Consider the following 26,449-nt stretch of genomic DNA (forward strand, 5'->3'; position numbering starts at 1 on the left):
TCAATTAAGTCACAATATATCAAGGTACGTTTTGATTAATTACACGGAAATCCATATCGGCCGGTTGCCTTCATTACATTGACGTTAAGGGGATAATGTAGTTGTGTGACAAGATGATTTAGGGCAGCGTTTCCCAACCGCTGTGTCGCGACACATTTGTGTGATCGACAGATTAGAAATTAAATGTACATTTTGTTTGCCTCATTGAGAAAGGCTCTATTATTTTGTTTTTTTGCATGAAAACTTTGTGTCATCGACAATAATTCAGGAAGGTGCATAAAAACACATCGGTTGATGCATTAAAGTTCAACTCGACATGGAAAGAAATTCGGGTGGCCAGAATTAAAGTTACCCAACTCAGAGTCCTCTGTAGCCTGTTTGAGGCATCGTAGAACTCTGAAATTTGGTGGATCCACTATACAGACCATGGGGAAGAGGATGGCGATAAAAAATAGTTCAATTTTCCGCCACCAGGTTGAAATGCGGCGCTGTACTTCCATGATGGGTTGTAATAATAACGTAAGCTCACGCACTAGTCGCAGAATATCGGGAACAAGAGGCTCTATCCGCCACTGCAACAACCACTTCGGTGACAACTTCTTCTGCAATCGGCCGGCGGCCCCTTCCTGCTGCAACACCCAGATCTCCAGTCTCTTCAAATTTCTTCATCATCTTTCTTAACCCATGCGTCGTCATGGGCCCCTTTCGAAGTCCTTTCGCATGACCATAACCTCGCAGTGGAGCTGCACTATCGTTCTGATATAACAGATTCACCAGCAATGCACGTTCTTTCTTATTGAATGGCATGGTGATCACTTCCTAACTTTTGTCCAGCACTCACGTCAAGTGATTTAGCTGAGTTATTAATTAGAAAGACATTTGTTAGTGGCTGGAAGTTGCGAGAAAATAATCTCTTGTTTATTGCAAGATTGCAAGGTAAAGGCAAATCCATAACCAATTGGAGCAGTTTACGTCATTATTACAACCCATCATGGAAGTACAGCGCCACATTTCAACCTGGTGGCGGAAAATTTAACTTTTCTTTATCGCCATCCTCTTCGCCATGGTCTGCATAGTGGATTCACCAAATTTAAGAGTTCTACGATGCCTCAAACAGGCGACAGAGGGCTCTGAGTTGGGCAACTTTAATTCTGGCCACCCGGTACAATAATACATCAAACTGTAAACGTGATTCTTGGCAAAGAAGAAAAAAAAACACATTTAATGCATCAATCGGTGCGTTTCTGGTGCGTCAAATAGATTTACAAATGTAGTTGCTCGAATAATACAATAAAAACATTGGCGAAATTAAACGTAGGGAAAATATAGAATGTCCAAGAATTTCTTCATTGTTACACACTCCTTTAATGGTAGGTAAAATGATGAGCCGTTATAACTACTTATATCCCCTATAAAGTTAATTTAATACATTTAAATATATGTGCCATTTACTTCAGGCCAGTCCAAGAAACAATTTTTTAGTTCGAATTCAAATTCATTTAGTCATACTCTTATTATAGCACTTTCGTTAACGTTAAACTAATACGAAACTTAAGTCGTATGAACTTATTTATAGGGAAATAATGGGAGAGGTTCAACATTCAGTAGCCAAAGGATAGTAATATTTAAGTACCTGCAATATTAATAATAACCTTGATTATGGAAGTAATTCACTGATGATAAACTGGTTAATAATTACATTATTATTGTCTTTAAACAGTTTCAACGTAATAAAGGGTACAGACATTGCCTTTATGAATATCTCTCTGTAAGTACATATCGTCGTGCTTCAATTATAATTACAATATTATCTTTCAATATGTACAGTCACATGCAATAAAAATGGTGCACTTAGATCCTGAAATACTTACTCCCCTGCAAGGCGTCGTGTGTGCTGCCTAACTCTACGGCGGTGGTATGAAATTCTACTTATCGCCGTATAGTTATGCAACACACACAACGCCTTGCAAGGAAGCGTGTATTTCAGGATCTAAGTGTACCATTTTTATTGCAGGTGACTTTATATTTAGATTTATCAAGTTATATATCAAAATATGTTTAGTTTTATTATTTTTTGAAAATTTATACGATTTATTTCCATTTTAAAGTTTATTCTTAAGAAAATAAATTCCTGAACCGTTATTTCTGAAGATACAAAGACAATTTATTATGTCTGTAGACCACCTCTAAGCTATAAGTTATATTTCCAATGTGGTTTCAAATGTCATACTGATTTGATCAAATGTTGATGCCATTATTCAATGAATACAAATTGCTTGTTAAACCAATGTGAGGGGATTTGCACCCGTTAAACCCTTTTTTACATACAGTTAAACCTCGTTAATAAGCCGGGCTTCGCTTAATCCGGACAGGCGAAAGGCAAAAAAAGAAAGAAAGAAAGCAGAATGCAAGGTTTTAAATGTGACTAGAAGTCAACAATCGCATTCGTAACGGACTCGCCTTGCTTTAAGCCAACACACAGATTTTTGAAGTCGAACAACATTCAGCAACAAGTTTGTAAAAGAACACAGCCCCTATACTGTACTGTATAGTGTATTTAGGCCTAGGCCCTTTAAATACACCATAATAAACGTGTTTTGTTGCTATAAACGGAGTCCGGTCAACTTATCCCCCATTAGTCCGGATTAACGAGGTTTTACTGTACTGCTATGGCTATGACATTAATGCAACTCTGCATCCGAACATTAAATATTAACATTATGACAAAATAATGTTACCAGACCCACAGGGATAGGAAGAAAAGTTACCCTAAAAGATGTAAGATTATAAATTTTTAATTTTTTCTGGTTTTCATCATCCAAAATTTAGTCTAAGTATAGAACAGGTCTCAACGGCTTATTTCTCATCCACCCTTGTAATTTTTCACCCTTCCTATTTGTATACTTTCCCCTTTTTACTTAGCCAGAGTGCCGCTAGGGTGTTTGTTTGGATTAGGGCGCATGTGAATCCACTAACCTTCCACCATGAGGAAGAAGCCACGGGGGTTGTTGTGAAGGATCTCGATGGCTGTGGTTGTCATCTCTGCAAGTGACGGGTCTCCAAGAGAGCTCTGGTCCCTGTCTGCCTCGAAGTCAAGATGGGAATGCGCAAAGAGCCCTGCAAGCAGACGAGACGCACAGATTACACACTCGACTTCACTCCATTTCTCGGATGGTGAACATGAAGCAATGCAGCGAGGTCAACTTTCATATGATAAACTCATCCGTTCTCGACGCGGTTATGTGGTAAAGAGGATCTTCTTTTGGTACATTTTGCACCAGAAGTTTCGTTGAAGCACTTTCGGCGTTAGGAATTTCAGTATGTGTACGTATACAGCGGAATTTTACAATGCAATCTCTTTATTCTTCCAAATGCAAACCGTATAGGTATAAACCCAGTAGTGGACTGAGACGAAAATCTAGTCCCCAATTAGATCTTGAAGAGAGAAAAAATAAACCCATTTTTAGTTTTCTAATATTTGGTATCTTTTTAGTATTAGGAATGCCAAAGAAACTGCTATTATGAATGCTTCCATAACTTTCGTATTTCCGATGTTAATTCAACTGTAATAATAATAATAATAATAATAATAATAATAATAATAATAATAATAATAATTCGTAAAGTGCCATGAAGGCACATTGGTGCATGTGGAGGTAGGCCCCACACATTTCCGATCTCGGCCCCTTTTTTGGAGTTGACGTGATCAGCACCATGCTCCAGCCGCCTATACCCCCATGTTTGCCTTATTTGAATGGGCCCCAGAGCGGCTTTAAACAGGGACAAGGCCAAAAGAATTACGACCTTAGGTCACCCACCTCGGGAATCGAACTTTGGTCTGAAGCAAGGCAGTCAGATATTCTTGCCAGCCAAAATGCGTTTATCTGACAATTTCTAGTCAAGACCACAAAAAAGTTGCAATTTTGAAGGTGCACTGCGGGCAAATATAAGCTAATAAAACCTCACACATTTCGATGAACCTTTGCAACATCTATTGCATATACTTGTAAATACATCACGGGGTGAAAGTAAGCAGATATTTCATAAGATGATACGTACCAAGTAAAAAATCCGTCTCCTTCGTGTTGATTTCGTCGAATTGCCCTTTGTTCCACACGTACTTCGCTTGGAGGTTCCGCTTCTTTTTGTCTCTGATCCAGTCGTCAATGAGATTCCTCCCGTCCAAGCGGCGGCCCTGTTCGTGCTGGGACTCGGGGTCCCTGCTCTCCCGCGGGAGCCAGTGGCGCCTGCCTCCACCAAGAAGAACCTGCAAACAGAAACATATTACTCAGGTCACGCTCGCAATATGAAGAAAAAGTTCTGGCTTGCTTAAAGCACGCTTTATACACTTTATGCAGAGTGTTCGAGAAGTTCCCGTATCCCAGGATTTTACTTGGTTGGTTGATCACTTTATGCAAGGTAAGACTAATTGGGACTGGACCTACAGTTTAAAGTGGGATCCGAACCACTATGTGCCTCTACGGGTATCGAATCCGGGACATGACATATTTATTATAACAAATGTATATATTTATTTACATTATAATATAGTTGCAAACTTTACATTACTTACAGTACATCGTTTGCCCCGTGTCGATCGTGCACCCCCCCCCCTCCACACACACACACTCACGATAGTCCACTCACATCAGCTATGGCGCAACAACTAACACAGGAATTTGAGTGAGCGTTCCATGTGACTTTCAGAGCAGGGATGCCAACTGCGAAAACGAAATCATTCCCAAGCAACCAAATACCGGCCAATTGTCAACACGGTTGCAACAGGATACATGCAAGTAGGGGTACGGGGACTTCTTTGACACCCTGTACACTGTCATTTTAAAAGGAAGACAGGAGAAATTCTAGGTCCAGGCCACTTACAACCATGAGCTCACCCTTTAAAAACCTTCTTGCCCTTCTCTTCACACTACATAACAAAGCGACCCACTATCATCCGTAGATACATATGCGCCTGCGCGACACTGGTCACCTGGTGTGTCCTCTGCGCAAGAAACCACTTGGTGTATTCCAAGCCTATCATAATTACGACTATATCCACCCTGACACCCTTGTATCAGGTGCTTGACTAATCCAGAGGCTGTTTTGATTGTCCAAATCCTTTTACTTATGGGGTATAGCAGTGAATGCCATCTATTTGCATATAAAAAGGAAAACTATTTCTTAGTGAGATAAAGGCATATTGCCAGTGCTCGAAGTGGAAATTCATATGTGGATTCATTAATTTTGTTTATTTTACTTCGCTTTTCTGCTACTTTCAGCTAAGCATAAAAATGAGGATTAATGATTATATGATGAAACTGATGAAGGGATACTCACAAAGAATACCCATGCTTAGATCGGGATTCGAACATGAATTGATAGTTGGTGTTGAATGTTTACTTATGCATTGGAGACAGCTGGTGGATGCTCCTATGTTTTAACATAGAGCAATGGGGCAGCTGCTTTGCATATTTTTTTTTAGCTTGGGGTATCGCCACACACATCTCCACATTGAGAACTATAACGGAATACTAAAATATTAAAGTCTTCATAGTGAATCATTCATTTTCTCAGAGAAATATCGTCCTTACAAATCCCACGCTTGATACAAATCGGTTCGGAATCAAGTATGACTTCTGCCTGTGATAAATCTCAAGTCATCAGGGTCTGGCCTTGTCCGGAAGCTGCAAGACCGTACTTGAGGCGAGCATCCTCCGAGTATGGTCTTGCAGTGCGGTCTTCGAGTCGTGGACTGGAAATGAAAGTCTTTTGAATTGCACTTCGACTGCAGCGCCAAATGCGATCAGTAGATAAAACTGAGTACTCGTTGTTTTCCTCGCCATTTAAACACTTATTTTTCACCATAGAAATCGCATAGCATTTTCAAATGCTCGAACGCATACATTTCCACACATTAGAAGAACTTTAATCAACAACTTTCTGGCCCATAACGTATATTTAACATGTGTTGCTGGTTTTCTACCTCCGTGATTCTAAACAAATGAACAACGAGTGCGGAAATCACGTGACCTAGTCAGCAACCATCTGTACTACGAGCTGTGCACTTGCGTTCTTTATCTTCTGTACTTCGTGCTTTCGAACTGTACTGGGTGACGTCACTTCCGACAAGACATTACTTCAAGTCTGTACTTTGTACAGTGGGATCCATGAGTATTACCGTGCAAATTGTCCATCACCATGTTCGTGCACTTTATTTGACCCAGTAAGAGCTTTAAGAATTAAAAGAAAACTCAAAACAAGCTGTTGACAACTTCTGCACCATTATACATAAAAATCCTTTGCTTAAAAACAAATCGGATGTAAAAGAAAAATGAATGAAAATATTCATGGACAATTTGCACGGTAATACTCAAGGATCCCACTGTACCTTTCGGACAGAGCGAAAATCTCTGTACCCATTGATGGGAAATTCAACATTCCTTTCGTTAGTCCATTTCTAAGATTAAAATTGTAGTACTTCTTTATTATTAAAAATGAATACAAAATATACTAGAGATAATTATTATATTATAATCGGAAAAAATAATACAAAGTCTACAAATTCCAGTAGGCATTTATTAGACGAATACAAACGGACTCACGTGAAAGGACACTTCACACACTACTTATTAACATAGTCCCTCCCAGGTCCGTAGTCAGGCAGGGGCCAGGAAGGCTGAGCCCCCCCCCTTGAACTGTCTTAAGCCCCCCTGGCATTTCCTTCAGCGCCTTGACATTAGGTAAAACTATTTTGTATAGTTTGTTTGCAGTGAAGAGTGAAAATGTAGACAGCACATGTTAATTTGCTCACAACTTTGGTGAAGGATAAATTCACAGAACATGAACAGCAGGTATTACATTCTTTATCTGTACCTTTGCTGCCCCTGTTCCGACCTCCCATTTAGACAAAAATCTGTGATTTTGATGTTATCTACGTCAAAGGTGAACAGATCCTAAGTTTTGGGAACGAAGGGGAGTTTCATTGCTTCGGCCGGCAATGGAATGTAGGCTACTGTAAGCACTATGATTGAATATTGTGCATTTTTCTTGTATGATATAAATATCTGTATCATCAGAAGTAGAATGGAGTGTGTAGTAAAGGATGATTTCAGTAGCAGTCAATTAACACTTCAACCGATGTTTTAAAATATATAGAAAAAATGTAGTAGTTGTATAATATTTCTAAATTTTATGTAACTTAATGCCCCCCCCCCCCCCGCTTCACACATATAGGTATTTTACTTTCATTTAACACTGTTAAACTTTTGGAAAATGGACTTGATTTACAAAGCCCCCTGATACCCAGTGAGCCACCCTTAGCTATGGACGTGGTCCCTCCCCGGTTGAAGCATTTACCGGTATCCCAGCGCTGCACGAGGCTCATGATGCCTGAACTCGGGGTCCTGTTGTCGGAGGCCAACCCTTGCTTCGTGCTTGACAACATAATGCGACTGAAACCGGTGTCCTCTGAGATGCTTCTTCAAAGGAGCGAAGAGATGGTAATCGCTCGGAGCAAGCTCCGGGAAGTATGCTGGATGATGGAGCACATACCACACAAAACCCGCCAGACCAGAACGTAAGGGTTGGGCTCCAACAACAGCACACCGCGTTTTATGAGAAAGGCATGATGAACCTCGTGTAGCGCTGGGATAAATGCTTCAACCGGGGAGGGAATATGTTGAGAAGTAGTGTGTCCGTTTGACGTGAGTCCGTTTGTATTTGTCTAATAAATACCCACTGGAATTTGTAGGCTTTGTATTATTTTTTCCGATGATCAATATTGGTTGCAGTCAATAAATAACCGGATTAATGACGTGAAAAAGCGAAATAAAGTGACAGACCGATGAAACTTACAGGATATGTAGGCCAGGCTGGGGTACGCCACATATCTGCGAGACGAGTTCCAGACCACGTCGCTAGGTGGCAGCACTGGCAGGAAAGGTAGGTTGTGTATGTGTAATTTGCCTCCAAGGCGCCAGTTAGTTATTCAGTGAGGTGAGTCATGGCGTCAGTGTCAGGTACCACAAAGGAGGCTCAGCGATCCGTGATAAAGTTTTTGACGGTTTCCTGGAGCGCATTGTAGCAATAAACGAGATCTTGCTTAGCCGGTATACGCCAAAGAGTAAACGCGACAGCATGGAGTGAGCAAGATCTCGTCCATTGGCACAATGCGCTCCAGGAAACCATCAAAAATTGTATCACGGATCGCTGAGCCTCCTTTGTGGTACCTGACACTGACGGCATGACTCATCTCACAACTGGCGCCTTGGAAGCAAATTACACATACAGAACCTCCTTTCCCTGCCAGTGCTGCCACCTAGCGACGCTGTCTGGAACTCGTCTCGTAGACATGTGGCGTACCCCAGCCTGGCCCACATATCCCGTAAGTTTCATTGCTCTGTCACTTTATTTCGATTTTTCACGTCATTAATCCGGTTATTTATTGACCGTACCAAATATATGTGTATACACAGCTGCAATAAAAATGGGAGACCTACATCCTGATACACTTGCTGTCCTACAAGGCGTTATGTGTGTTGCCTAACTCTACGGCGGTGGTAGAAGTTTTTCCATTTTTATTGCAGGTGACTGTACATTTGATAATTTTTTCCCTGAAGTGTCACGGTTTATACGATTCGCATTTTAAAAATGCTCTCGACAGGATCCACTCCACAAGGGAGAGTGTGGCTCAACCCAGCCACACCATGATGTTAATCCCTTACAAAGCTATCTAAGGTTATCCCACTTGTTCGCGTATTTTTCCTCGGAGAAATATATTCCTCTCACCCAACCACTCTTCCGGGAGCAGAGGGTAGGTGTTGGGGGAAACCTTTAATGATTCCACACCGAAGAGAAAACGAGTTTTAGCTTCCCCCAAAACTTTTTCTTTCCTCCAGGATCGTTCCTTGCGAGGTAGCAGGTCTATTGTTCCCTCGGGACACTGCTTAACAGGTATCGTGGCCGTTAGGAGTGGCTAGCAGCTGATCCTGTGCTGAACATTGCTAGGAGCAGTGTTGCCATATGAAGGGAAATTTAGACAGAATTAAACCAAAAGGGAAATCCAATGATAAAGATAAAAATTTAAGGTAAATTTGAAGACATCAGACTTAGAATTAGTACAGATTATACAGGGTTATTAAAAAGAACTCTCTGATTTCATGATTTTATTTTGCGGAATTTCTGGAATACAGAGTCATTATATGAGTGTAGAACATCTCACTGTGTCTTATGTCCACACATTTTTATTCGAGTAGTCCCAGACACGAGCGGCTAGGGACAGCATTAGCAACTTGGGAAATGTGCTAACAGCACCAAACCTGACCTGCCTAACATATCCAAGTATGCATATAAAAGCTTAAATGAACAAAATATAACTTGCCAAACCAATTTGCATGCTTATTTATGCTATTATATGCCTATGTGGATAGGTTAGGCACGCCAGGTTTGGTGCTGTTAGTATATTTCCAAGGGTGCTATGCTGTCCCTAGCGGCACACATCTGGTTCGATTCGCCGCTAGGAGCGCACAAGGCAACATGGAGAAGAGAAGACACCCTGTGCCCTACAATTTCCACGAAACAAAGTCTGTTACAGCAGTACGACGACAGTCGAGGGCGAAATATCAGAAATATCACCAATGGAGAAAAGCATTCGTTATTGGAAAAAACAATTTGTGACTACCGGTTGTTTGTGAAAATGGAAATTCAGTGACCGACCATCAGTGTTGAACAAGACTGTGGATCTGATCTGCGAAACTTTTCAATAAAGCACACGGAAATCAACAAATCTGGCAACTTGAGAGCTTCAACTGTTTGAAGAATTGTCCAAAAGCTTCTACGAATGAAGCCATACCGCTTGTAATTGCCGCATTACCTTAATCTATCTCCAGATGCCTCCATATTGTATTTCGAGCTCCTAGCGGCGAAGTGTGGAACTAGTGGTGTCCTGGACTATTCGAGTAAAAACTTAATAACTCTGTATATGGTTCCAATTTCGTATCCATTTTCGCTGTTCCTTCTCATATCTACTCCTTTGAGTGTAAGGCGTATAATCTATTCCGGTTATTTTACGTCAATTTTCTGCATGAAATGGGCAATGGAGTGACCAGGGCTAGATTCTGAGACATCTAGCCCATGTGATTAAATTATTAAAGATTTTCATGTGTGAAACATGGCTCAACAAAAATATTATCACTACTACTAATAATAATTATTATTATTTAATAATTTCTTAGATGAAGGGGAAAAAATGGATGAGAAAGGGAAATTTTGTCCTTTTGGAAGGGGAAATTGTCATCGGATTGTGGCAACACTGGTGGGAGAAGTGGAGAAGCTAACTAAAGCAAATGGACTCTCGCCTCCACTTAGCTGCAGATCATATAAGTTGTGAAACTACCAGGAACGACCTCGCACCGCCACCATTTATAATTACAATGCCCCGCGACCCTCTATAGCTTCGTGCAAATAACGATCAAAAGTTATAAGTGGTTAAAAATCATGTTTATTCAAAAAATGTAACGTACAAGCTTGAGAATTTTTACCTAAAAGCGATCTAATCCCATACCCGAATGGGGTCCAAGAGCAAACACTGAAGAAGTCACAAAGTTGAAGAAGAAGTCACTGAAGAACTAACAAAAGAACACATGTTCCTGTGCTCTAGAAGAGGATAGGAGTTGTTAGCACAGCGCGCTACAACGTCAGGTGTTCCGGGTTCGAATCCCTGACTCATCCTTGCTGTTAGTCAGAAAAGCGAAGTAAAATAAGCCAAATCAATCAACCAATCGAAGCATTGAAATACTGATGCATTGAACAGTAAGTTCAAAAGTAAAAAAAAAGCGTAGAGTCAGAAGTAAAAGTGAATTGTCCTTATAAAAAAGAAAAATCCAGGGATGTTACATTTGAGCATATTCTAAGGCAACCAGATTAAAAAAAAAACGGGACATTCTTCATACTTTCCTTAAAGAAAAACGGGACAAAGCGGGAATGCAAAATGTACGCATTTGAATAGAAAAACAGTTTCGTCATAATTACTCATGTTTGAAAATTAAATAAATAAATGCTGTGTAAATAAGCTTCAAAATATGGTGTTATGTACTCCCATAGTTCGTAGTAATAGTAGAGAACGTGTATTGTTGCAGTAATTCTATACCTATAAGTTACTGTCACAAAAAGAGACATTTTGGCGTCCGGTTTTATGTTTAAAAAATCGGGACACAGGTGCAAAAAAGGGACTGTCCTGGCTAATATTGGACGCCCGGTGTATGATTATTAAGTTTCCAAGATCAAAAATACGAGTGAAAATCAGCTTCACCAAGAATACAAGAATGATATTATCATTTTACATAGTTTACTACGATTAAACTTAATGTTGCCAAAGGCTTTTCTACGTAATACCCAATACAAATTTTACGTAGGCTATATATGGGTTTTTCATAACAAAAAAGTAAAGTAATGGTTTAATATTAAGTACATGGTAAACATTGAAACACTGCCGTAAATTGCTAGTTGTTTTAGGGACCTCACTGATGGCGCAATTGTAACGTCGTTACATTGTAATCAAAAGGTCCAAGTGATACCTGGTGAAGGCACATATTGGTTCGGATCCCACTTTAAACTGTAGGTCCAGTCCCGATGAGCCTATCTGTGCATAAAAGTGAACTCAAACAAAGGAAATTGTAATCACATTTAGTAGGCAAGACATGAAATTCCATTTCGTTCCTCTTCGAGGTTTACTCACATTAATGTGTTTCCCTGGTTCGTCCTCCACCAGCTGCCGGGCTATGTCTTTGCACAGGTTCCTGGCTGTTGGGGGCACTTTGCCGTCGTCCTCCCAGTACCTGTTCGCAGAGTGTGCGTACAGGGCAGCAGGGGTAGCGTGCGTTATCCTCGTGTTGGTCACTATCCCCGTTGCCTTGCCTGCAAAGATACCAGACTGTGTTAAAGGGTGACAGAGTCAAGATAGCAAACTTACAAATATTACCGCTAATCAACATTGTGGTCCTCGCAAGAACCGTACATTGGCTGTCCGAAAACATCTTATAGCCGACCCCCGTGGTGGAGTGGTTAGCACAGGAAGCTACGACGCCAGGAGTCCCGGGCTCAAATCACAGCCTGGTCTTGGGTGTGCTGTGTGAGTATCCCTTCATCAATTTCATCATATCATCACTCATCCTCATCGTCGTGATTGGCCACAAGTGGCAGAAAAGCGACGCTAACAAACAAATCGAAACAAATCTTGCATCACGTAAACCTTTCTCGTACTCCAATCTTAGATATTGTTATGACAGCATGTGGTTTTACCCAATAACGCAATGGGTACGACGTCGCTTTGTGATCAAAGCACATAGTTTAAATTGTAGGTCCTGTCCCGATAAGCCTATTTCTCCATAACATTGACTTGCAATTCAATTCCATAGCAGCCTACCGCATCTGTATCCAAGCAGGTCGAATGCTGAACTCACAATTTCGTCTCCGAAAGGTCTGGGTTCGTATCCTGGCGGGAAACGTGTGTTCATCTACTTCATCAAATCATCTTTCATCCTCTCTGTTGTGATTAACTATAAAAGTTACAAAAGACAGGTTAAATTACCACAATGATACAAAGTTATCAACTGTGCAAAGTGGTAGCAGCCGTATATAAGGTTATGGTTCAACTGATTCAAACACTTCTCATTGGCTTAGTGAACATTTTGCACTAATTGTATAATCAAATACACAACATCTTGAAATTGACAAAAAAAACACAACATTGGCTGAAAAAGTTTTGAAAGTTAAATTAACATCACGCATACACTCAAGTAGGTGTTTTAAAAGTGAGTCCCGCGATGGTGCGGTGGTAGCGTCGTCGCCTTGTAATCGATTCCCGGTGGAGGCACAGTGTGGTTTGGATCCCACTTTAAACTGTAGGTCCAGTCCCGATTAGCCTTACTGTGCATAAAGTGGACTTAAAACACCAACTCAATCAATCAATCATGTAACGACCGCCATGTTAGGCAGATTTCAGTTGTATATTAGCATTTATCTTATTCGTATACTTTCAAGTTAAGAACTCGGATTAAATTATTTATACATAATTGTTTTCATAATTCATGTATATATTTACGTTTTATCTTATGTTATAATATTATTCGCGTATATTTGCAACATTTATTCAGAATTTATAGGCTAATAATTATCCCAAATAATATATGCAACGTTTTCATTGTTCTTCAAATCCAAATGGCTTTCACGCAAATTTTGTTGTTTAAGCAGAAGTTAAATGCATTTCTTCTTAATATCGATTTTTGTTCAACAATGTACAAGATTGAAGTAATTTGTCTTCGTTATAAACTAACTCTTTATTTAATCATTTTTTTTAATGTGCAAGGGCAAATATGAATTATTTGATAAAATCAGTTTAGTTATTTCTATATAGTTTAATATTGTAATATTATAGCAAAGAATTTCTCCCTCGCTTTCAATAAAATATCGTTTTCCTATTGGCTGTTTATGTTAGGAGTGGGTGAACCACGCTACGTGTTTTTGGCGATGTAAAAACTTCCACGTTGGCATTTTTAATTGTTGCCAACCTGAACTTTAGCTTACTATCGCTAATTAACATTGATGTGTTATATAAATTATCAGTTTTTCTTGTGTTATTTTATGTTATGAGTTTGTATTATTGTAAGACAGAACAATCTGTTATGCCACCTCGCGCTTGAGGTAGGCAGTTAAGGTCTTGCAATTAACTGAAGGCGGTGCGCGGACTCTCGTGTTAAATAAGTTACTTATCACTGCGTACGAGCGTGCATGACCCAACAAAATATAATTATAACATGTGTGAATCAGTATGTACGCGCGCGATTCGTGATTAAAGATTTTGGACATTTCAATTATAAAGTATTTGGAATTTTATTTACTGTCATGTGTCGCAATTCGGTGGTTTCCTTCCTGGAGGAATGTGGATCGTCTTAATCCCGATCCCTGGGTGAGAACTGGTGCTCCCAACTGACCAGCCGGAGCAGTGTGTTGCCAAATCGGATCTCCATACCCTGGGGTTACGAGTGGTGGCACGTTGCAATCAATTAAAAGTGAGTCCAATTCTAACGAAGTTATGTTTGAAAAGTATATCCAAATTGTTTAGATAAAAATTTAATTGGTTACAATTTAAAAGTCTTTATAAATAGTAAATAATTAGTAATAATTATAACTAAGAAAGTGTACCATCCTAGGACTACTCTAAGTTGAACCTCACCTACTACGTATGCACATGCGGTCATGCAGTCAAGAAACGAACCAAAGCACCACTATTCATGAGCAAAGAGATCATCATAACACACACCAGGGGAGGCACCAAAGGCGGGCAGAGTGGGCCTGATTTATCGAAAAATCAGGCTGGCTCACCGTTTTAAAATGTAATTGCCAAATTTCGAGATATAAATAAAATGAAAGTATACAGATAATTATGAATATGACTAGAAACCTTACGAGATTCGAATTTGAAACCTCTAGTTTCGTAGCAGGCTCACTATTCTCTGTATCATTGAGATTTGAATCTAAAATTTAACACATTTTCAATGTAGCATTTTAATTTGTATAATTTTTACTCCAATATTTAAACTTCTTATTCCTTGTTTAGATTACTTACACATCAAAATACGCTCAAATCTAGTAGATGCAGAACGCCTGGGGTCGCCATTGACACACACACGCGTGTGTGGAGGGGTAATCCTTGTATTGACCAGTGTACTCTCATTACTGCACTGTGATGGGTAATCAATTTAGTAATTTCAAGGCCCAAATAACCATTAAGTGAGGCTTGAAATCCATACTCATTTGCATATCAAACCATCGTGTAATTACGTAGTCATGCCCCCTACAAAAACAATATTGTTGCTATGGAGATCTCTCCATACACCAGATCACTGCGCTGAAAGCATATTAAATTATGTTAATTTGGTTTTTCATTCATGCGAAAGAGGAACTATGAATGTAATAAACACTATATTGTTACGTTCTAATCTTTTACTCGATATTCTATCTCGTATACAGGGTGACTGGTAATTAGATGTATTCCCTGAAAGGGGTTAAAGTAGAGACAATTTGCAATAAATTTGACCATATGATACCCCGTCCGAAAATTAGTAGTTTTCGAGATAATCGAGTTTCAATTGTTTTTTTAAAAAAATGACAATTTTCCACATAAAAAGATGAATTGAGAAAAAACTGCTCATTGTATGGAACTTATTTCACCGTTTTCTGATAGCTTACAAATAAGTGGTTCGTTGAAAAGAAACCTTTTTCCCAAATAACAATCACATGTAAGTAACGGGTGGGTCTAAACTTACAAGTGATGACAAAAAAAAATGCACTCTTAGTTTACTTGGCAACATATTAATAACAAAAATGGTATGACACGAAGCGTACAATTACGTAAATTACTTCCTTGTGACATCTGCTATCCAACAAGGTACAAATGTTGCTAACATACATATTTGTGTACAAGAAATAATACTTCATTCATCTTCACGTGAATGGAATCAATGAACAATACAATTAAAGAACATTACACATCTTGCAGGCACGCAGCTTTTTACGGACATTTGTTCTCTTAACTCGTGATGTGATGGTGTCCTTGGTGTGTTGACCAGCTGTTAAGATTCTCTCCCTGAGCTCTTCTTGCGAGTTTACCGGTGTCTTGTCATGTGGCCCCAAATGTAGAAGTCTGCAAGGCTTCAAATCGGGGGATCGAGCCGGCCAGGGAATCGGGCCGCCTCGGCCAATCCATTTTTTGGGTAATTTTCATCCAGCCACTGTCGCACGCCCAGGCAGAAGTATGGATGGGAGTCATCAACAATCATTTGATCGAGCCATTTTTCCTGCCCAAAATCTTAAATTACATTACTTATGAACATTTTTTGAGGAACGGGTTGGCAATGTTGTTGGAGGATGTGCCTCTAGCTACAAGACGTGACATTATTTATCAGCATGATGACTGCCCAGCTCGATCCCCCGATCGATTTGACGCCTTGCCACTTTTAAATTTGGAGCCACATGACAAGACACCGGTAAACTCGCAAGAAGAGCTCAGGGAGAGGATCTTAACAGCTGGTCAACACACCAAGGACACCATCACATCACGAGTTAAGAGAACAAATGTCCGTAAAAAGCTGCGTGCCTGCATTCGTAACGGAGGTGCCCACTTTGAGCAAGATGTGTAATGTTCTTTAATTGTATTGTTCATTGATTCCATTCACGTGAAGATGAATGAAGTATTATTTCTTGTACACAAATATGTATGTTAGCAACATTTGTACCTTGTTGGATAGCAGATGTCACAAGGAAGTAATTTACGTAATTTGTACGCTTCGTGTCATACCATTTTTGTTATTAATATGTTGCCAAGTAAACTAAGAGTGCATTTTTTGTCATCACTTGTAAGTTTAGACCCACCCGTTACTTACATGTGATTGTTATTTGGGAAAAGGTTTCTTTTCAGCGAACCACTTATTTGTAAGCTATCAGAAAACGGTGAAATAAGTTCCATACAATGAGCAGTTTTTTCTCAATTCATCTTTTTATGTGGAAAATTGTCATTTTTTAAAAAAACAATTGAAACTCGATTATCTCGAAAACTACTAATTTTCGGACGGGGTATCATATGGTCAAATTTATTGCAAATTGTCTCTACTTTAACCCCTTTAAGGGAATACATCTAATTACCAGTCACCCTGTATATATATCGTAAAAACCTTGTAAATATACACTTCATTCTGCTTAGCGCAATGCCAAAAGCTTTCCTATTACATATAGCAAATATTGTGTTCAGACTTCCTCTCTTGGATTTACGGACCCTTAGGAACGTAAACAAGAGTTCGAAGGTCAGGCAATTTTCCTCCCAAACTACGTTCATGATTTCAAATCTTTGGTTCAGAGCAAATTAACCTTGTCAAAATTTGAAAGTACGAAGCCATATTAGAGAATGGTCACTTGGAACTTAAAATAGAGTTGCTGCAGTATTTTCAGGCAAATCATACTTCACTGCCTTTCTAACTGAATGTTTGTGAACATTTTTTAAAGTCCACCCTATACTTGATAGGCTAATCGGTAATTGACTTACAGTTTAAAGTTGGAGAAGAACCACTGTGCCTCCATCGGTATCGAACCCAGAACCTCTTGTTTACATAAATTAGAGTTAAACCTATCACAGATACACACTGTCTCCTAAAAAACTCTTAATCTGAACTTTGTCAAAACAACTTGACTTTTGTGGAGCTATTTTCTTCGAGTTCTGATCGAGCCTACATTCCATCTCCTGTGTGTGCCAAGTGGTATAATAACACTTCCCTAGGATAGAATAGAAGCAGCACTTCGTTGTGAAAAATAACCCACATGAGGAGTGGATGGATATATTATTTTCATTTTTACTTAACAATTTTTCGATCCTATTTTTTTTTAGCTTAACGGTATAGTGGGATGCAAAAATATTGCTCGGGAAAATGTCCATGACTATTGTATCCCACTCTACGAATCCAACAGGCCTACCTATCCTAGGTTTGAATTAGGTTATTTTACTTCGCTTTTCTGCCACTCCGGCACGAAAGTCGGCTCTATCCTAGTTTACGCATCGACATTTCAATCTGTTGGTCCCTTCATAGAATCACTCGGGGGAATATGCCCAACGGGGTTAAATGCCCACCCCCTCGTATCTCGCGCAACGTTAATGTTATGGCAACTCTGCGACTCTTGTTTGAAACCGCCCTCCGTGGTGAGACGAGGCAGCACGTTTGGAGCTTGTGAGAAGAATCTGAAGCCATCCAGGGTTAATTTCATGAGGTAAGATGACAATTTTTGATGCAATAATATTTTGGGCGTTGCTGTATCGACAGTGTGCAATAATATTCCCAAGAGAGAAAGAAACTGAATTATATTTGGTGTAAAGATCAAGAGTGAGGGGAAACATATCGGCAGAGTGAAACTGCCGCATGGTACTCAGAGTTGCCAACCCAGTGATTCAATTTTCTGCTTGTAGCTGTGGGGTGATATGTCCACAGAAATTAAGTGCAATATGCCCATGGGCATTTCATTATGGCATTATGGGCATTATGATAAGAAAGGACCACAATGTGACTGGATCCAGTGTATTCGTTGTAGTATGTGGATGCATGAAATATGTATCAAATTCACGTCCATGTGTGCAAAGTGCAATGCAATTTCTCACAAATGTAAACAGTAAAAGAGGCTATGGTAAATTCAAAATAAATGATGTTTGAAACGCTATGCTTGTCTGTACAAATGACGTTATGTTTACAAAATAAACGTTAATAATCTTCCGGTTATTGCTGTGTATTATTTTCCTTTATTACAACAATTTTCTTGTATTGGGCATTTTACCTGATGGGTGGGCATTTTACCCTGAACACGGGGTGATTTGACCAAATTGACGTTCATCTTTTTATTTCTCTCTGGATATCTTGCTATAAGACTTACAGTAATGAAACTTATAGGTAACAATAACAAAATATGTAGCTTTCATTAGACATCCTTCACATTGCGAGCGTATTTTCCCGAGTGACTCTATATTTAATCAGTTCACCATTCTTCATCAACCTCACCATTAAGCTAGATGGGTTGAAAAGCTTCGTGAATTAACCACAATTAGAAACAAACACATTTCAACTAAAACGTGGGCTCATCTGAGAAATTGATATCCATGAAAAGATATCGACAAGAAGACGCTTCGCTCCTGAGCGACAAAACATTCAGATTTAATGCTACGTCTGAATATTTGCCTTCGACTGAAGGTTATTTGCACAGGATGGGGTCTCAAGGCGCTTCCTTCCTCTCTGAATAGAATAGCATAAAATATGCATTTATTAAGTGCAGCGTCAATACGCAAGGTGGATGGATATACATAAATATATCAAGGCTGGATTCACTGAGAAAGAGAACGATGGGAGCATGGGCGCATGGAAGGGGTGGAGTGGGGGAGTCGAATCGGTCCATCGACTCCCTTGGAAATTGGCATCGTTCAAGTAACACGTCTCATAGGCCAACGAGGATCTGGTGTCTGGACCTAAGTCCACTATAATTCTCTGTAGGGATTGTGTTGTGCTGCGTTTTGTCCATACATGTGCTGAGTGCCCCTATACAGCCTCAGCTTTTAACATAATTTTGTAAGGAGATTGTAGTTCTGGGAAACAAGTGTTGATTTTAGTTACGGTACGGACTTAGAGTTAGATTCATTCCTTTCATGTGCAAGCCATAGGCGGTACGCACTACATCATATTTGAATTTTTCTTCTACAATACATATATATATATATATATATATATATACAGATATATATATATACAGGGTGGCTCAATAAGTCACTTAACACCCTCAGTACAAGGCCACTGCGGCATGGAATTTGAAATTGGCGATGACCAATCATTGCCTGGCCAAGGGGGAACCACATTGACGCCACTCACACGGTCGGCGGCCATCTTGATGTCCGCCATCTTGAATTCAACTTCAGAATTTTAAATGGGAAGGGGGTCGTGCGACATATCAAAATGGGCTAGCATTTCACGAGAAATGCAATGGTGAAGGTTTTTTTGACGTATCTTTAACCAGTAAAAAGTTATGACTGAATTCTTGTACCAATTAGCTCCTTTTCGAGGTGTTAGAAAAATGCCTTAAAAAATGTTTAGCGCATCGGTAATGCATCGAGATCAAAGTGACGTCTAGGGAGAGACGTTCGCATGCCATTGCACATTATTTTAATCGGATACATCGATGAAGAGCTGCTCATTATGAATGGTTGTCGCGAAGAATTACCAGTGTGACGCATCCATTGAATTAAAAGTCCTTCACAGTGACAAGGCTAATGTTTATGTTCAGAAGGAAGTTTATAAACAGAATATTCGATGCTTTTTATCTGATAACCCATTTTTGACAGATCAAAGCTGAATGGTTAGTGCTGGTAAGGTAATGGTGTGGCGTGCTGTGTGGAACACGATTGGTTAGTCAATTTTCCATCAACGGAACCTTAAATGCTTAGGGCTACTTGGATTTGTTAAATAAACAGTTTTTTTCATCCTTCCTTCAGGAAGAAGGTACTTTTTACAGAGTTTTTTCAATAGGGAGGAATACCAGAACACTATGGGAACGTTGTGAGGCAGTTTCTGTCCAAAGTTAGTTATCAGATGACAAGAGTCGCATATTCTGTTTATGAACTTCCTTCTGAACATAAACATTAGCCTTGTCACTGTGAAGGACTTTAATTCAATGGAAGCGTCACACTGTAAATTGTTCGCGACAACCATTCATAATGAGCAGCTCTTCGTGTATGTATCCGATTAAAATCCTGTGCAATGGCATGCGAACGTCTCTCCCTAGACGTCACTTTGATCTAGATGCATTACCGATGCGCTAAACAAATTTTAAGGCATTTTTCTAACACCTCGAAAAGGAGCTAATTGGTACAAGAATTCAGTCATAACTTTTTACTGGTTAAAGATACGTCGCAAAAACCTTCACCATTGCATTTCTCGTGAAATTCTAGCCCATTTTGATATGTCGCACGACCCCCTTCCCATTTAAAATTCTGAAGTTGAATTCAAGATGGCGGACATCAAGATGGCCGCCGACCGTGTGGGTGGCGTCAATGTGGTTCCCCCTTGGCCAGGCAATGATTGGTCATCGCCAATTTCAAATTCCATGCCGCAGTGGCCTTGTACTGAGGGTGTTAAGTGACATATTGAGCCACCCTGTATATATAATTCAATGTAATATATATATATATATATATATTACAATATATATTACATTGAATTTATCTCTTATGCTGTCTCTTAGTTTGTCTTTCCCCTATGTACATATTTTCCCCCTCTCCTACCACCACATTCACTCCACTCGTTCTTCTTCTATTCTTCCTTCCTTCTTCCTCGCCTCACTTTTCTTTTCCTTCACTTTCACCAAAAACACTCCTACTTTCTCCAACTTTTCCACACTTGCTGCACTCTGTTCCGCAACTAATTTAAGTGCTCCTTCCTTTTCCAAACCCTCCAGCCATTTGTCCTGCAGGGAGCGCGTTCCCGGACATGCAAACAGGTGATCCGTACCATCATTCCCCTTACATATTATATAATCATATGTCCCTCCCTCTCTTTCACCGTACTGTGTCTCCACCCCCCAACTCAACCATACTACACTCTCTCTTGCTTTCCTGTTTACTTTCTTCATATAAATTGCTTGTCCCCATTCCCGGATGTCCCTTTTTATGTAGGTCTAGTGATATTTTCGTTGCACTCTCCATCATTATTTCTTGTCGATCTATATCTCCTAGTCGTTGTTTAACGAGTTCAAGTGTGCCTCGGTCTACATGCTCTTCTTCCCATACCCATCCAAACCCGATCTCGAATAGTTTGCCTTTTAGTTACGGTAAGGAGCTCAGCCCCGAATAATATGACAGGTTCAATAGCCCAGGAGTTGATGCACTCCAAAATGTTATTTCGATCAATCAATTTCAAGTAATATTTACAGAAAAGCAGAACGCTTGTTCATTTTATTCTAAATAACAGAAATAAAAATCATTTAGTTGGTATTCGAACAGAATAACTAAATAGAAATGCATTAAATCGATAGGAATGAATGTAAAATACAGGAACCAGTTTATGTTTTCAGATTCTATTATTTAAAGCAAAGAATAAATGGTTTCATAATTTCCATTTTTTTTTAAAAAAAACTAGGTTTATGTGAGAGCCCACACAACATAAACACTATGACTACAATTTATCCCTAACTTTTAACGGTTTTTCTTCCACGAGGTGTGCATGTGTACAAGTTAATAACAAAATACCGGATGATCCGTTCGAGATGTCAGAAAAGTAAACCTTTATACACAAGAGGTTAATGTACGTGTGTGTGAGCAGTTTGTTGTAATATAAGCAGAGAGGATGTAAGTTTCGAATGAGTGGAGGTTTACTTACGAGGAGCGCTCAAAAAGTAATGCCCCACATTTTTTTCTTAGCTAATATTTAATTGACGTTAATGATATTGCTACAGAATATTGTTATAGGCCTCTATACATGTTCTTTTTCAACATAATCTCCCTTCACTGCTACGGCCTTACGCCACCTTGGAACAAGGGCTTGTATGCCATCCCTGTACCAGCTTGCGGGCTGTTTCTTCAACCATGTTTTAGCAACACAAACCGCACTCTCAATGTTCTCAAATTTCAGTGCATCCTTCATTGGCCCGAAGACATAGAAGTCGGAAGGAGCGAGATCAGGGCTGTAAGGAGGATGGGGGAATACAGAGTTTTATCTGACGATTGCCTCGGTGGTTTTCAGGCTCGTGTGTGGTTTTGCATGCAAAAGCAACACATCCTTCACATTTCTGTCTGGTCTCACTCTCCTGTGGCGTTTCTTCAGTTGCTCGAACGTGTTGATGTACCTGTCAGAATTTACTGTTTCACCTTGGGCCAAAACATCAACACGAACGACCCCAAACATGTCCCAGAACACTGTGATCATCACTTTACCGGCAGAGGCTGTTGATTTGAACTACTTCTTTCTTGGTGATTGTGTGTGGTGCCACTCCATCGATTGTTTCTTTGTCTCTGGTTCGTAATGGTGTGTCCACAACCCGTTTGTGAATATTCACCACACTTTCGTTCTCGGCCACCAAGAATTCAATTACCGCTCTCTGTTTGTAACGAGTGTCACACAGACCCGCCATCTTTACTCACCGCTACACTGCTACCGCCTATCGGTCGAACGTGAAACTCTGCACACAAACTAAGGAAGCATCACAGTCGGACTGAGGAACAGGTCACTTCGATATCTTGAACCAGTAATGAGAAAAAAAATGTGGGGCATTACTTTTTGAGCGCTCCTCATACTTCAGCTGCGTGGCGGCAGTAGCATGCATGGAATACTCGAAAATTTCGCATACCGTACATACTGTGTGTGCTGTTGTGCCTTGATCACCACCTTTGTTACCATGCACATTAGCGCCGCCATGTGGCTGAATTCGAAACTTACATCCTTTCTGCTTATATTACAACAAGCTCGGAGATACGTACATTAACCTCTTGTGTATAACGGTTTACTTTTCTGACATCTCAAACGGATCACCCGGTAGAATAACCGATAAAGCATCTACCGACCTCCACGGTGGAGTGGTTTGCACGACGTCAGGGGTCCCGCGTTCGAATTCCGGCCTGGACATGGGTGTTATTTTCGAGTGTCTCTTCGTGAATTTCACCATCCTCATCTTCACGATTAGACAGAAGTGGGAGAAAATTGAAGTAAAATAAAGAAATCATCTATTCTCTCAATACGCAGTGTCAGGCATAAGTAGCAGAAACATGGATAATGACCAATTAACATTGCATGTTAGTCTGTAATGGTTCTTGTTTGTACCTTCCCTTTTTTGTATTATTTTGAGGCCCTTGTACAGATAAAGCTTCAATTTTTTTTTTTTATCAAAATTTGTGTGCAAGTTTTTCTTTGAAGCAGAGTTGCAGCAAAAACCTATTCCAGTGTACGAACATTACGGTATTTCCTCATTTTTCTTCAACTTCGAACAAGAAACCCTCTGGACCAACGCACTGTTTCTCTCATGAATATAAACACTCGCGCGTATGTAGAACGGCTTAAACAAGCTTGATATTTTTTTTAAAAAACGATAATCTTCCCTTGCGATGCTGTACGAAATTTCTTCTCATATGTAAAAAAAAATGTATTATTCAGGTAGATTGTTTTTTTAACCACAGCACAGGTTTAAATGAGTGTTTTATTGTCCCCACACGAAGGAAGAGGAAACCACAGCTGACCAATCTGTGAAAGCTCTGTTCGCATTGCTAATTGCATCGATTGTTAAAGAGGATGTGGGCTTCAAACGACCCAGCTGCCGCAACCGAACTTTAAAGTGTCTGCAATTTTAGCTTGCGGCGTTTTTCTTTTCGGAAACCTTTCTTCTTTTCGTTTCATGTTAATAATTCTGAAAGTTGAAACAATAACTTTACGGTTTTTATGGGTGTGAAACTTGATATCATCATTAAATGGAGATGAGTGTGCTCGGAAAAGTTCTTAAGAGAAAAATTGGGTGTTCCAATGGGGGAATATACTAGACTACTAAAATGAACAATAATAAACCTTATAAAATACAATGAGACTAATACTACTTGTATTAGATTATTTAACGTCGCTTTTGTGCTTCTTGAAGCTAATCACGACGATGAGGATAAGTAATGATTAATTGAAACACACGAAAGGACAAGTACAGTTACGGACACTTTCTCAATTACGACATAACCCTTTTCATTTTATTACAATGAAAATATACAAATTATCCAAACTGAATGGATGATATTCAGCAACTTCCCCCACCATTCATTGCGCGAAATCACACCCGCCGTCATATTTTCCGGCAAACAGATCAGATCATGTGTTGAAAACATGCCAGGCAAGCATTGTGTGTGTGATCTTTGCCAAAGTGGTTCAAGGTATGATTATCATGATCACATGAGGAATGCGTACGTATAAATATTGCAAATTTTCTCGTTGAAAGAAGGCTTCTCGGAAGCTTTCCTTAACACAGCGAATCTGTTTGCCAGCCTACATGCGTATTTATTCCCAAAGTACACTGCGTGATGGCTTCAAGTTGAATATAATCCATTTACATACTTTTTATTTTGAACAATTCTTCACACTTCAAGTAATACAATTTTAAAACATAGGCTACCATAATGGTTGGTACATTAAAAAGATTGAAGTCACAATTGAGTTTTATGAAAATTCCCGAGTATCAAAATTCCCAAATATATATTATACATTTTTAACTTAATTGTAATAATGAAAGGTTTAAATTGAACCTTCTGCCATTCACCAAAATTTAAAAGGTTTTTGTTTATTACATGAAAAAAAAAAGGTTACATAAAATAAAATAATAAAAAAATGTCGGAGACCCTTCACCGAAAATTAACAGAATTAAGCTCAAGCTTGAAAGCTGAAAGAAAGTCTTTTGTTTTCATTAGCCACACGCTGGAAGAGTCTTTCGTAATCAACAATGCTGACGGTGGTCAACATGCGATATAAAGTGTTGTTCGCAGGTCCGTGGAGTCAGCGGAAAGTTCAACACACTGCAGCGTAATGCGATACATGCGACTGGCCCCTAAACAAATGCTAACCAAGCACCACACGTAATCCATGAGAACTTTAATGCCGCATGCTCGCAATCTTCCGCCTCATCAGGATGACAGTTCGAGGCGAGAGCAAAAGACCGTGGTAAACACCAAACTCCACTGGACTGCGCACAACCACACGAAGATTAAAAAATAGATGAAGGTTATGTTTGCACTTGCCACTGACGTTCTTAGCACACTATGTGTGCACACTATGACCTGAGAAATGAGACGGCAGAGCAATCCAAATACATTCCAACCCCGGAGTCCTGGGGTACGAAGCACTGTTCTGTGACATACACGGTCCTTGACCGATCATTTTCACTGGGGGACCGGAGTCGAATCCCGGTGTGGAAAGTTCCGGAATACTGGGCAGCAAAGGTCAGATGAAAAGACGTGGCCGTGGGGCGGGCGAACACAGGGTAGTCCATTGGAAGCCACTCCAAGTAGCGGTTCCAAGCCCCAAAAATATGCCTTGTCCAATGGCGAACACTGGGGGGATGTGAAGATAGGCCCCCGAAAGTTCACAGCAGACGCCATTGCATACAGTAATTATGGCCACTGGTAGGATGAAACGTCACAGGTGTCCTGGCAGGTTGCTGATCCACAGGGCTGGGTCCCAACACATTTGGGTCGTTGATTGTACCCGGAAAGTTCCAATATGTGGTGAAGGACATTGCCTGGCCTTACAGAGCAAAAGGGGACGATGTACATGAAAGATGTTCATGCTTCTTCTTAAGGGGGTTAGATTCGTGGGGGGGGGTTTGCTCTGTAAGATGACATTTCTTCTGATGTTTCTGACGCTGTTCCAGTCCTGGGATGTCACTTGGAATAGGATTTTGGGTGCTGCTACGTGACATACACCGCTGAAAACCAAAGGAGGCTGGTGAGCTCCAAAGCCTTCAGTAATGCGTTCTTCTTCCGGCCTCAAAAAAATCACTGGACTTTTCGAAATTCCTTGAACTCTTGGAATTCCCGAACAGGGGAGGAAACAGGTTGGACATAGGAATAAACTACATTGCTCACAGTCATTCAATATTGAAAATATATAAAAAATGTGTAAAGGAATCGTCTTCTATAGGCAAGTGAAAATCATGAGTATAGATAAGTAAACTAAAATAAAATAAACTGCCCAATAAGTGATATAGATTATAAAACAAAGTTTGAATGAAGGCTAAATAAAATAAAAGGCGGAAAATGTCATTTGACGCCGTAACACTGGAACACCATTAAAATGAAAAATCTGACTTCATCAAAAGTAATATATGTATATATTGACTAAATTATATATATATATAG

At 39.8% G+C, this 26,449-nt stretch overlaps 1 protein-coding gene across 1 annotated transcript in view; it reads right to left on the reverse strand.

Moving 5' to 3' along the window:
• Positions 1-26,449, reverse strand: part of LOC145998449 (alkaline phosphatase, tissue-nonspecific isozyme-like) — a 78,475-nt gene that overhangs the window by 17,481 nt on the left and 34,545 nt on the right. The window contains exons 3-5 of the mRNA XM_083134861.1: positions 11,735-11,913; positions 4,060-4,267; positions 2,977-3,117 (exon numbers count right to left, since the gene is read on the reverse strand). Coding sequence (XP_082990987.1) covers positions 2,977-3,117; positions 4,060-4,267; positions 11,735-11,913 — 528 coding nt within the window. The remainder of the gene's footprint in view (positions 1-2,976; positions 3,118-4,059; positions 4,268-11,734; positions 11,914-26,449) is intronic.

Source organism: Lepisma saccharinum, chromosome 14, assembly GCF_977018435.1.
Source record: "Lepisma saccharinum chromosome 14, izLepSacc3.1, whole genome shotgun sequence".
NCBI classification, from domain to species: Eukaryota; Metazoa; Arthropoda; class Insecta; order Zygentoma; family Lepismatidae; genus Lepisma; species Lepisma saccharinum.